The sequence below is a fragment of the Telmatherina bonti genome, assembly GCF_933228915.1.
Source record: "Telmatherina bonti genome assembly, chromosome: 24".
Lineage (NCBI taxonomy): Eukaryota > Metazoa > Chordata > Actinopteri > Atheriniformes > Telmatherinidae > Telmatherina > Telmatherina bonti.
Window position 1 is genome coordinate 23,826,887 of NC_136633.1, and position 12,803 is coordinate 23,839,689.

The 12,803-nt window shown below is 40.8% G+C and overlaps 1 protein-coding gene across 1 annotated transcript in view; it reads right to left on the reverse strand.

The window, feature by feature from the left end:
• The window catches only part of LOC306773886 (gamma-aminobutyric acid receptor subunit gamma-3-like), a gene marked incomplete at its 3' end in the record, with an annotated part of 162,414 nt that overhangs the window by 30,216 nt on the left and 119,395 nt on the right, over positions 1-12,803 (reverse strand). The window contains exon 7 of the mRNA XM_079263830.1: positions 6,678-6,815. Within this exon, the coding sequence (XP_079119956.1) occupies positions 6,678-6,815 (138 nt within the window). The remainder of the gene's footprint in view (positions 1-6,677; positions 6,816-12,803) is intronic.

The following is a 12,803-nucleotide window of genomic DNA, read 5'->3' on the forward strand; positions in this document are numbered from 1 at the left end:
ATAAACCTCAATGGAAACTAAAGGTACACAAACCAAATTAAGAATGCATGAAAACCAAACTAAAGGACACACTTGGAGCTTCATAGGTCCACATCCTGCCCCATGGGGCAAGTTCCACCAAAACTCAAAGGTTACAAAGTCTGTAAAGTCCCACACGAAAACTTTACGGGTTAGCATTCGAGCAAACTGAGGAAAACACCCGGTTGATGTCGACCTGCATGTTAATGACGAGCTGGGCAGCCAGAAGAAGCGGCCAGTCCTGGTCTGGGGATGTAACAACCAGCCAACCACAGGAAAGGAGCAGGACAGTCATCCAGTAGTCTCAATGGGATTGTGCAGTTGGTTTTGCATAGAGTGGCAGAGGGACTTAAAATCTGTTTCTGTTCCTTCTGTGGAAAATATTCCTTCATTGTGTTCCGAGTAATGGAACGTCTGCAAAATCTTTTTCCAGAAAGAAAGTTGGTCCTGTCATTTTGGCCGAAACTGGCTCATTTAAACCCATACACAGGAACAGACTGGCCATCTGGCATAGCGGCCATTTCCCTGGTGGCCAGATGCGTTTCTGGGGCCAAGAGTGTATTTACTGGTCCATAAAACTCAGCAGATTGCTGTTTCTTTCCTGGAAATCATTCATTCATTTCCTTAACAGCTTAGCCCAATTAAAGGTCGCAGGGAAACTGGAGTCTAACCCAGCAATCATCGGGCAAGAGGCAGATACACCCTGGTTCAGTCACCAGTCCATCAGAGAGACAAACAGCCATTCTCTATGTCCCTCTGAGAGCCAGTTTAACCAGTTAACCCAACATGTATGTCTTTGGACGGTGGGAGGAAGCCGGAGCACCCACACATCTACACACACATGACCACCATTTGAACGCCCCTAAGCTGCGCCTCGAACCTGTCTTTAAGGAATAACTCAATTATTTATCACCTTATTCATATAAAACCATGAGAAACGATTGGCTCATGATGAGAAATGTTGACAAGAAAACACTTTTTACAGAAGAACAAAATAAAGCTGAGTTTGTGGTGAACATTTTGTGTGGTGACAAACATATTCAGTCAGTCATCTTCTGTTCATATTCAGCTTCCCAGTTTCCCCAGTCGGCCTGGAGGAGGCCTCGGCACCAGGATCTTGCACATACTACTGAACGCCACTGTCTTTTAAATCGTTTCCAGGACTTTTCCTTTCGTGCAGCGTGTCTTCTGGAGTCCCGTTTTACTTTGTGTGGACAGGGTATGAGACACACGTCACCGTCCTCCCAAGGATTTGGTTTCAGATTTACTTGGACGGAACTCGCCATGAATGGTATTCGCCATGGATTGGATTCACCTTGGACAGAATTCGCCTTGCAAGAAAATTTTACTCTGTTTTAGTTTTATTGTCTCAGCATTATGGTGTAAAATTTTACTCTGTAGTTCAGTTTATTTCGATAGCAGCAACTTATAACAAAGTTGTTTCCATGGTAACATGTGCAGAGAAAATAAAGTAGTTCAGCAAAAGTTCAACATGATCCGGTTCTGTCCAAGTCAAATTAGTGTTTTAGGTACAAGCTCATCAAGCCTGTGTGTCATCATAGTCCTTGCTAATGGGAGTGGAGGACAAAGTGAGTGGACAAACCCCTCACATGCAGCCTTTATCTGTCAGTTTCCTGATTTCCAGCGGTGATTTCCAGCTTTCATGACTACGTATCATGACCAAACATCAAACTAAAATCTGCATTAAAAGGATTTTCAGCTCATTCATAAACAAATGACGATTTTTCTAGAATCCCAGCGTGGACACGCTAAGAAAGAAAAGCATGAGCATCAGCATCGCTCGCATGTAGCTGCAGAAAAAAAAAGCTTTGGAACGAATGTGTGATGAGATGGCAGAACAAAGCTCTGAAGTGTTTGGGTTTTACTTTTGGGTCTTTTGAAGAGGAAGTGGCCCAACTGATAATGATGATGGATTTGCGAAAGGGGTCCCCAGTGGCTCAGTGGCCGGGGATCTGTCCACTCTGTCCTCATTAAAACATCCCTGCGTCTCGTGTTTATTAGCAATGAAGGAAAAGGAAATCAGAGGGAGATGGAGGGAGTGGGCAATGAGAGAAATATGACCAAAAACACAACATTTTGAAAGTTTGTCATGATGTATATTAGTGATGGGTATTTTTAACCAGGGATCTAATCATCCTGTGGGGAGATGGAGCTCCAGCGAGTGAAACGGGGGGGGGGGGGGGTGAAAAAAACAGGTCATAAATGAGAAAGTGGGCAATTTTCTTGAACAGTGTGAGGTAAATGTGTGGGTTTGCCAATACTTTTGAGCATCTCAGCAGAAAATGAGTTTGGCAGGATTCTGACGATGCAGCGGGAGTTCAGGAAAACGTATAATTTATGAGATGGCCGATGTGCCTCAGGATGAGAGCTCGCATCAGTCACTTATTTCTTTCTTTTCAGGCCTGATCAGCGTTGCTCCGGTGAAATGTGACAGAACATGTTGAGCTGTTTTCTGTTTAAATGAGATAGAAACCGTCCCACGTCACTACAGCTAAATTTCTCCAACAATTAGAAGCCACTCCCTGATACCCCTCTCCTAACTACACTCCTGTTCCTCGAATATTCATGAAAGGAGCTGTTGGAAAGCTGAATCAGGTCACATTATGCAGATCTGAGCATGTCTCCAAAGACAAAAGACTGTGTGGCTTAGAATTAGAGGAATATGCAGCTCATAAACAAGGTTAAGAGGGGTGACAGTTGCTGTGCTTTCGTCTGTCTCCATCTCTAATTATTTTCTGGCTTTTAACCTCTTTTTGACATTTTTTTCTCCCAACTATCTGAAATTACACACATGAAAAGGACTATATGCATAATGTTGATCTTAAAGGGAAGCTGCAGGTGCATTCCCACTGCCGCTTTGTGTGAATGTTTATATGCAATTGCAAATAAATCCTGCTTCACTTCCAATAGTTTTTTTTGCAAAATAAAAGCAATGTTTGTAAAGTTTCAAAGTAAACTGCAATTTGCAGGTGTTTAGCACGTTTTCTTTTTTCTTTTGGTTAAAGAATCAGGCGATTGACTTCTCAAGTTTTGCCACGTAACATTTAATGGGGAGTGTATGTGTATATATGTGTGTGTGTGTGTATATATATGTATATATATGTGTGTATATATATATCTATATATATATAGATATATATATATATCTATATATATATATATATATAATTTCATCATTTATATCCCCAGGACTGACACTCCCGTCCAAAAGCGCGGTCCTAGGAACAGCTAAGATACTGCGTAGGACCCTCAAGCTCCCAGGACTCTGGTAGAGAACCTATGCTTGAGAGATGACCAGCCACCCACCCTATGGGAGGTGGCTGGTCATGGAGATGGGAGGGGGGGTGGGGGGGGTCTTTTACAAGGAGGGGCTCCTTTAACAGTACAAAGGAGCCTTTGAAACAATCCAGTATCTCACAGCAGGGTACAAGATACTGGGAGGCAAAGAATACACGGAGCACCATAACCAAGTAGCTAGCATGGTGTACATGAACATTTGTGCAGAATATGGACTAGAGACCCCCAAGTCCCAGTGGGAAACTCCCCCCAATGTGGTGGAGAATGAGAGGGTTAAGATTAGGGCCCGGCTGATATGGAGTTTTTGATACCGATATAAAGACTTTAGAGCAGGTCGATAGCTGATATAATGGCCGATAAATACATCCACCTGAAAAAAATAAAAAATACTACTCAAAGCTAAAACACTACATTCTAAGCTCATTCTTAAACTCATGTCTACCTGTTAGACACCATGAACTATCTGAATTATTCACTGATTTAAAAAAATTTAAATACGGTTTTCTTATTCCACAATGTCTACACACCGTCACTGTTTTATCAGCTGACCTTTTTCCTTCTTCATCATATCTGACAGGGAAACCTAAGTGTTCCCACACAGGGGATTTGAATGAACTGAGGCGTTTAAGTTCCTCCGCTCGCCATGACCACGCTGCACTTGTGTGGAACCATTATGCATGCAGCTCTCTCTTTGTTTTTTTTCCATGTCAATCCGCGGATCACGTGTGTGCTGAACCGTAGATACTGATCCGAACGGATCGCGGATCAATGATGATCCATTGCACCACTAATAATAAGTATTCAGAAGTTGTGTAAATGGCACGCAGCCACCAACTTTCACACACGTTCATGAGGCTAAACACTAAGCACTGCGTTCTTTGCTGCAAAACATCAAGTTTTCCTCACTATTATGACTTTCCTGCCTCATGACTACGGGTGTTTTGGGGGCGCCTCTATAACATGTAAAGTAGTCATTTTTAAAGAGACTGTTGGAAAAAAATAGCCGTCAGATTATGGCTATTTTTAGAGATGACGATAGTCACTATTTAACTTAACACACGATGACAAGTTTGTAGAGAATGTAAGAGGGAAAACATAACTGTGTTTGTTTATTTACACATTTCAACTTACCAGTGACAAAATATAAAATGCTCGTGAGCAGACTTGACTTTACTTGGCTCTGCTGCTATCTGTTTCACCGTCCGGTTTGCTCTGTCTCGGCTTCCACGTTAGGCAGCCATGAGGAAGGATGACCCCGCCCCCGCTACTTATCCAGCAGACGTGGGTGCCATCTACTGGATAAGTAGCCCAATTACATTTTTAACTTGGCAGTCTCAGAAACAAATATGACAAAAATAAAAATAAATCAATAAAAAATCGGCAATTTTTTACCGATAGCCGATATCACCCTGGACCCCCATATCGGCCGATAATATCGGCAGGCCGATATATCGGTCGAGCCCTAGTTAAGATCATCTGGGACTTCCAGATCCAGACAGATAAAATGGTGGTGGCCAACCAACCGGACATAGTGATCATGGATTAGCAGCAGAGGAAAGCCGTAGTGATCGATGTATCCATCCCCAATGATGGAAATATCAGAAAAAAAGGAGCATGAGAAACTGGAGAAGTACCAAGGCCTCAAGGAAGAACTGGAGGGTGAAAGCAACAATCATCAGAGCACTGGGGGTCGTGTCCCCCACACTGGAGAAATGGCTCCAACAGATACCTGGTGAGACATCAGACATCTCAGCAGCAGCAGCGATGGCATCGACTGCAGACTCTATCCGAGGCTTAAGCGCAAGTTTTCTGGCATTTTTCATCCACTTATGAACGAATGAATTCAGCACCATTCCTTCAGCGATGCAGACACGTTCTGACTAGAACAATGGAACTAATGCTGGATTGTTTCTTTATACATTAAACGTTACAAATTTCTTTTGCAGAACAGTAAAATATGTAAAAGCTTTTCTCCTGGTAAAGGTGAAAATGAGAGCATAGCAGCCCGCTTCATCTAGAAATTAGGAATACCTAATGCCAATGGTACAAAGCTCATGAAGGTTAATATCTCAGCAACTCGTTCGACTGCTGATGATCAACGGTCAGTCAGAAGTCCGAGGGAGAACCCCAAATTCACCTTTTAAACACCATGAAAGAAGTCAAACCTCAACATAGTATGCAGGATATTTATGACAGTCTCTGCTTTCATGTCCAGGTCTGGGTGGGGCTGTGAATTCTGATATCGAGCTGAAAATAAGTAAATCCAGGGCAAGCCTTACTGAAAACTGATACTTTTTGCTTGAAATTTTACAATCTTTCAATTATTTATTGCCTTTAATTATCACAGTAAAACAGTACAAAGACTTTTGTCCAATAAAACATTTTTTAAAAAAAAACAAAAACTAAATGGTAGAACTGAGAAATTTAAATTTCCGCGTTTTTGTTTGTGATCTACATAAAATGACATCAATGATGTAACAAAATTAAAAAAAAAAACTTTTTCCCTTTTGTCATGCACAAGTGTATATTAGAGTGTAAATATTAGATCAACAGTGCAAAAGGGAAACGTTTCATCACCTTTCTTTTGGCTTTTTGTCCCCGATCTCATCACGCTGGTATCGAACAATACCGATACTAGCCTTGGTATCGATACTGTAACCAGCTGCTTTCCCTTTTCATATGAAACCTTGTTTGTGTGATTGGCTGGAAGTAGAGAGCTTAGCATTAGCTTTTGCTAAGTGTTTTGTTTGTACGCCAGTGTGTTTAGGGCCTTTTAAATGAGTTTCTCCCCATCATGCTGGTATGCTACATGCTGCTTTCCGCCGCTTCCTGGTGTGTGCAAAGGTCTTTTGTACCAGGCATATCTCACGCTGCCTCCTGTAAAATTGTTTTTAGAGTTAAAAATGAATCAAACTTGTGCCTTGTGGGTTTAATTCCACGCACCTGTAGGAGCAACAACATGTTTACCGTGGCTCCCAAATACGCCAACATGCACATGGCGCTACAACTGCACTAGCAGCACGGGAGGAGAGAGGAAGAAGAAGTGAATAATTAAACTTCCTTTTTAATCTTTAATCCTGGTGATTAATGTCAGTAGAAAAACCTATTTGCACTTACACCCGAGGGGAATACTTATGAGCTTTGAGATTGTAGTGATATGATTACATTTATGGGCATGGTGCTAATGTTAGCCTGGGCGGCAGCCGGCTCCACCTGACCTCTTCTCCTCGCAGGGAAGCATGTTCATGTAGGAATCATTATTCTTCTCAATGATACCATCAAATCTAACAGTTTAACCTGTTTTTACAAGCACCGATGACCTTTCTTGGTGTTTTTCTTACCTGCTGTGGTCGTGAGAACATCTGTTGTGTTTCGGAGCCCCATGAAGTCAAACTGGTAAAGCCTCCAGTATTTCTGGTCCGAAGTCTCCACTGAGTTTCGTTTCCACTTGTATATAATCTCGTCTCGCGGGTAGCCGTCTAGAAACAGCAAAAGGCCAGTGATAAGAGTTGAAGCCAGGAAGGATTTATGCAGCAATGCAGTTTTTGTTGTATGCATGATTTATACCTGAGTTATGCATGATTAATACTAATTTATACAGCCAGATTTTATTGGAAATTCAGTGGACTGCGAACCAACCGAGCAGTCACTCCCTCCGTGTTTGCTTGGAATCTGCTGAGGTGCACTGACAGTAAATAAATACTCACTGTAGCATTTATTTCATTTGAGTGGAAGAAATTCACCTGCTTCCACTTCAAGTCGACCGAATCAAATGGTGCTTAAACGGGCAAACCTGAGCTGAGATCCACGGTGGAAAAATCCAAGCCTGCTTTAAAGGAAAATGAATGAGTAAGCGCTTGGCCTCCGTCCATATAAATTGACTTTTTTCTTGCTTAAATGGATCATTTTAAGCAACAAACTTCTCAGCAGGTAAACGTGTTGGGGGAAGAAACCAGCTCTGGGTAGATTCAGGTGAAGTTTGGACATTAAAACCACCGAATTTAGCTTGCAGAGTGTCCCTGGGGGCGGTAGTTTGACACGAGCTCAGCAAAGCATGTTGGAAATTAAATTTCAGCTCATGCAACAACCAACAGCTCTGCCTCCATGTGAAACACAACCCTGAGCTCATTTGACAAGTTTAAGCAATTTTACACATAAAAAAAAAGTGAGTGACAGCAATAATGAGCAAGTGGCAGACCCAGCGATGCCCCGTAGTCGCAACCAGACTAATTATGCAAATGTTCTCATTTAGATGATAGCCATCTATAACCAAGAGAGGCAATCACAATGATGCAAAAGAGATTCTCTCTTTTTTTCCCCCTTTCTTTTAAACACTAATACAGTTAGCAAACATTATTGCTGTCATATTTCTTTCGCAGTGTTTGCACAATTATCTTAGCTGCAGACGGCATTACCATTCTTACCAGTGTATCTTCAAAGCTGCAAAATGTTTCATATGTTTAAAAGCCCCCTGAAGCAACATGTTCTTTCATGGTGTTATAAATGACACACTTCTGAGGCCTTGGCTCTAATATTCTCCCTTTCTATTCAAACAAAAAAAGACAAAAGGTCTTCCTCTGACTGTAAACAACTCCAGTCAAGTCTGAAATTTATTGTGTGTACTACGACAGCAGTTGTTTCATCTCCATGTTTAACTCGCAGGTGGAGGAAACGGTTTTCCTCTTCACGTGGGTCTTGTCCTCTTTTGCTAAATACAAGTGCAGCGCCACCTTTGGTGGGAATGGGGATATATTGTTCTAATGGTTTGGCTCGTTTGACCAAAGTGCAACCTGAACATGATCACGGTCCGCATGGAGAGACCCCCCTACAACAGAGTCCCCAGTCGAACCGAGTCTAGCGGACTATCCTGATGTGAATGACCCGTAAACCCGAGTGCTGCACGGTCAGGCAACTACGATGTACTGTATTTTGTAGTAAACATACTTTTTTTCCCGTCTGCAGATAGTCCAAAATGCAGCTGACCAGGGACCATGATGTAGGTCACCACTTCACTGGATTCCTGTAGAGGTTTTGAGTTTAATTTATCATTCTACTTTTTATATATAAATGCCTGAATGCATTAGCACCATATCTCTGATCTGCTTCAACCCATCACAATTTTTAAGGTCTGCTGACCAGCAGCTCCTGTCTGTTTCAAAGACTAGACAAACTCGATGGGATCAGGGTTGAGGTGTGGTACCAACTGCTTTCCCATTATCTGTTTTTAAAACTCTTAAAGGCACAGTTATTTTCTTTGGATTTTAACACTAAGTTTTCATGTTGTCTTTTTTCATTTTGTGAGTGAACATCCATCCCTTTTCTGCCACTTATCCAAGGTTGGGTCACAAACGTGTGCATATGTTCTTGTTGTTGGTTTTGTTTTTTACCTTTTATATTTTGTTTAGCATCTCTTTAGTCAACACTGTTGTTGGACATGCTTTATAGATAATATTAGACTGAATTGGAAATTTTGGAGCAACTCAACACCTCACCTCACCTTTTAAAGCTCCGCCAATTGGAAAAGTTAAGGGCAGCTGGCCAAACAATACCAAAATAGACCTTCCCAAAACTGTCCTAAAACGTCTGAACTTCTGTTCTGCTTCATTTCATCAGACTTGTCCTTTCATAGATAATGTTCATACATTGCTATATAATTTGATAGATATTTATAGCTACAGCTGAATCATTTTAAAGGGATTTCCATCTTAATCCTGAAAGTTTTTTGGGGTTTCTTTTAGGCGAGCCTGAACTTTTTTCATTTGTGCAATGTGCTATCTTCATTTATTCTTCATTGTAAAACAAATAGTCCTTTATTAGGATTACAAAAGTATTCAAATAGGCCTTCTGGTTATAAAGATTTACTCATTTTATTATGGGTAAATAGTTTTTTTTGGGGGGGGGGAGCAGTAGCCTAAAAACAAGGTAAAAGGCTCAAAAACTTCAACTATAATAAACCTGAGAAATGGTTTATTATATAACCGTTTCCTCCATTATACATATGTAAAGAACATACATATGTTCTTTACATATGTATGTGGTCCCCATAAAACTAATGGTGACATCAGTGGTCCCCTTGTTATCCTGTCAGGTCAATGGGTTAAAAGTCCAAAGTCAAAGTAATGACCTTGAAACTGAATTTATTTTGCTGTTTTTTCTGAAACTCTCAATCATGGGCGGTATATTGTGACACAATCCTATGGTGCATATAAGAATCCTTGTCCTGATGGAAGGTCCAAAGAAATATTGAACATGTTTTCATCAAAAAGTCTCTGTAGTTTCCTGCCACATTTCCTCAAACCTGATTAGTCGTCCTGCTTTTGCCATGAGAGATGGGTGTTGCCTGGTTTTCTTTGGGTATGACACTTATCCTGAGGCAAACACTTCAGGCTTCATCAGGCTGGGGAATATGTCTTATAGCCTTTTTTTTTTGCCAATCTTCAAGTGGGCTTTGATATCTTCCACTGCGGAGAAGCTTCTGTCAGACTATGTCATAAATCTTAGAATGGCGAAGTGCTGCCATGAAAAAAGTCCCTCTGGAAGTCCGGCTCCACAGAGGGTTTCTGGAGTTTGCAAGGATTGATCATTTGGTTATTATTCACCTCTACCAAAATACCTTCCCTCTTGAGCACTTGTTTTTTTTTTGTTTTTTTTTCATTTAAATCTTAATTTAAAAGTGACAGCTGCCCCTCTGCTCTTGGGAACCTTCAATGCTGCAGGAAGCATTCTGTTGCGTTAAAGTCAGCCTGTCTTTGAGGGTTTGTAGCTCAGTTTTGGCTTTGCGTGTTGTCAGTTGTAAGACTGTGATGTAGATTGCTTTCCCAGACACACATTGCCCAGTTAATATTATTTACCTGAAGGAAACTCCAATCAAAATCTGGAAAATCTCAAAGTTAATCGAGATTAATGTCAGACTGCTGTTATGAAAGCAGAGTGCTGTTATGATACAGAGGGGACAAACCTGAAACTGGCTAGTGATGTGAATCAGGCAACATTTGTCTACTCTTGAAATGGTACTACTTCCATCCATCTGTCTGTCTGTCCATCTTCTATTCCCACTCATTCCAATGCAAGGGCTGGAGCCCTTAGTGCAGGGATCACAAACTCCTTACTTCTTGAGTCAGTGATCTGCAGGTTTTAGATGTTTCCCTGCTTCTTAATGAATTCATTAATTTTCCTAACAGCTTTGTCCGATTAGGGGTTGCAGGAAAGCTGGAGCCTAACTCAGCAATCACTGGGCGAGAAGCAGAGTACAGGTCACCAGTCCATCACAGCCTGCTTCAACACACTGAACTTAAAGGGTTCTCCAGCAGCTTGTCAAGTTCTGCACTAGACTCTTATCGATCTGTTCATTTGACTTGTGTGTTCCAATTGGGAACATATAAAACCTGATGGCCACTGGCCCAAGAGGTCTGGATGGGTTGGTCCCCAGTCCATCACAGGGCCCTGTCATCATCCATGATTGTTAGATTTTGGGACTTCAACATGCTCCCTTGTTTATTTTTCCTCCAGTTTGGCTTCGTTAATGTTACATGAACTTTCTGACAACATTTTCGCTCCATTACCTGCATCAGGTGACACCACTCACCTTAATAACTGACCAAACTACGCATGTAACCAATATGGGAGATGGACGAAACTGTCTGGATATTTCTCTTCTGTGTCAAGCCTAAATGAACCTTATTGCCTCAAATGTTCCTTTTCATTATTTGAATAGATACCTGCTTTAACGTTCTCATTAGAACATTGAATGTTGGTTGACAAGAGTGAAACTTTTCTGAAGCATGTTGTTGACAACTCCAAGTTGTCTTTTTAAAAAGAAAATATGATAAAAGCTTAAAAGCTTTGTACTAATGGCTTGAATTGAAGGTTCAGATTGCTCACATGTCTGTTAATGCATCATTTGACAACAAATAGAAAAAACAAAACAGAATTGATAAGCAAGGCCATACTCCATTCAGGAGGTTCATTATTTTCCATCTCAATAAGTGAAATGGAATTACAACATAATGGGGGAGGTGGTGATTTCCTTCACGATGAACATTTCAGAAACCTTGCACATTATGCTTCTAACGCTATAAAAGCTACACGCTTTGACTGATGGGGGTGATTGCAGCACATAAAGAATTATCTGTTAAAACCGAGGGACTAATTGTGGCTTTATTGTCAGATATCATTGAGGCATACTTGACTGATTCCCGCCATCTCCCCCTCTCCTCCTCCTCCTCCTCCTCCACAGCAGATCTTCGTCTCCCAAACCATCTGCTGTGGAAAGCAAGTATGCCATTTTGTAGGCTGGCAGAACGTTGATGCATAAATGACAGAGACGACCTGAGAGAAACACTCGCTGCTCCGTTAGCTGATATCGTGCTCTGCTGTTTGAGATTGATGAAAATGACTTCTTTGGAGGATCTTAATGGACAAACAGCTGAACAGAAACTAATGGAAATGAAGAGAAGAGTTGATTTGTGCAGATATTCACGTCTCGGCTGCTGTCTAAGAGGTTTGCACATACAAAGAAAAGGCTTTGGACGTGTAAAAGATGATGTTCTACTTTGAGGCAACGTTAAACGTTGTTGGTTTTCTGAACCATAAGAGGAAAAAAAGGCCAAAACTAAATCAAACATGATAAAAGTCGCTGTGATTTTTGTTTTGTCAAGAATCAATTTTTCATTACAAGTGCAATCAAGGCATTCAGCTTTAACAAATACAAAGCTTAAAGGCCTTTTAATTCTGTGCTGCTGATGTGACTGCTCATTTGTTGCATCTGCAGACATAAAGTCCAACTATTACAAGCTGGGGAAGAAAGATGTTTCTCTATGCAAATCCGTTGAGGGGAAGCACAGATGTAATATAAGGCTATTTATAGTCGATGGCTCCTTCTCTAGCAATACTGCCTCATCACGCTGCCACCAAACTGGATATTTGTTAGAAAACAGTTAATACGTTAGCTGAGCTTGGGAGGTTTGGTGACAAATGCTGAAATCTGGAGCTGTATCAGGTAACGATTCCTCCCCCTAAAATGACAGAATGGTGTCATATAACACTAATGCTTTGAAGTAACGGACTAATTTTATGCCACAAATAAGGCTTTTGTTATGCAAATGATTATTTAAGGTTTTTCCTAAAAAGAAAAGATCAATAATTTGAGAACTTGCTGGTCATATTACCAAAGAAAGTCTAAAGTCTTGCGTTTTGCAGTCAGGTCTGTTTTCAGTTTATGCTGTTAGTAGGAAACGGAGCAACATATGATGTTTCCAGTTGTCTGACAACGTGCTACAGATTTTCTATTTAAATGTCTGTAAAGGAAAAGTCTCACCACAAAACAGTTTTTCATCATTAAATATGAAAAACTGTAGTTTATCCCCAATATGTTGGTGTCTTTTCACACATAATGGAAATTGCAGTGCTTGAATACTATATATATATATATATATATATATATATATATATATATATATATATATATA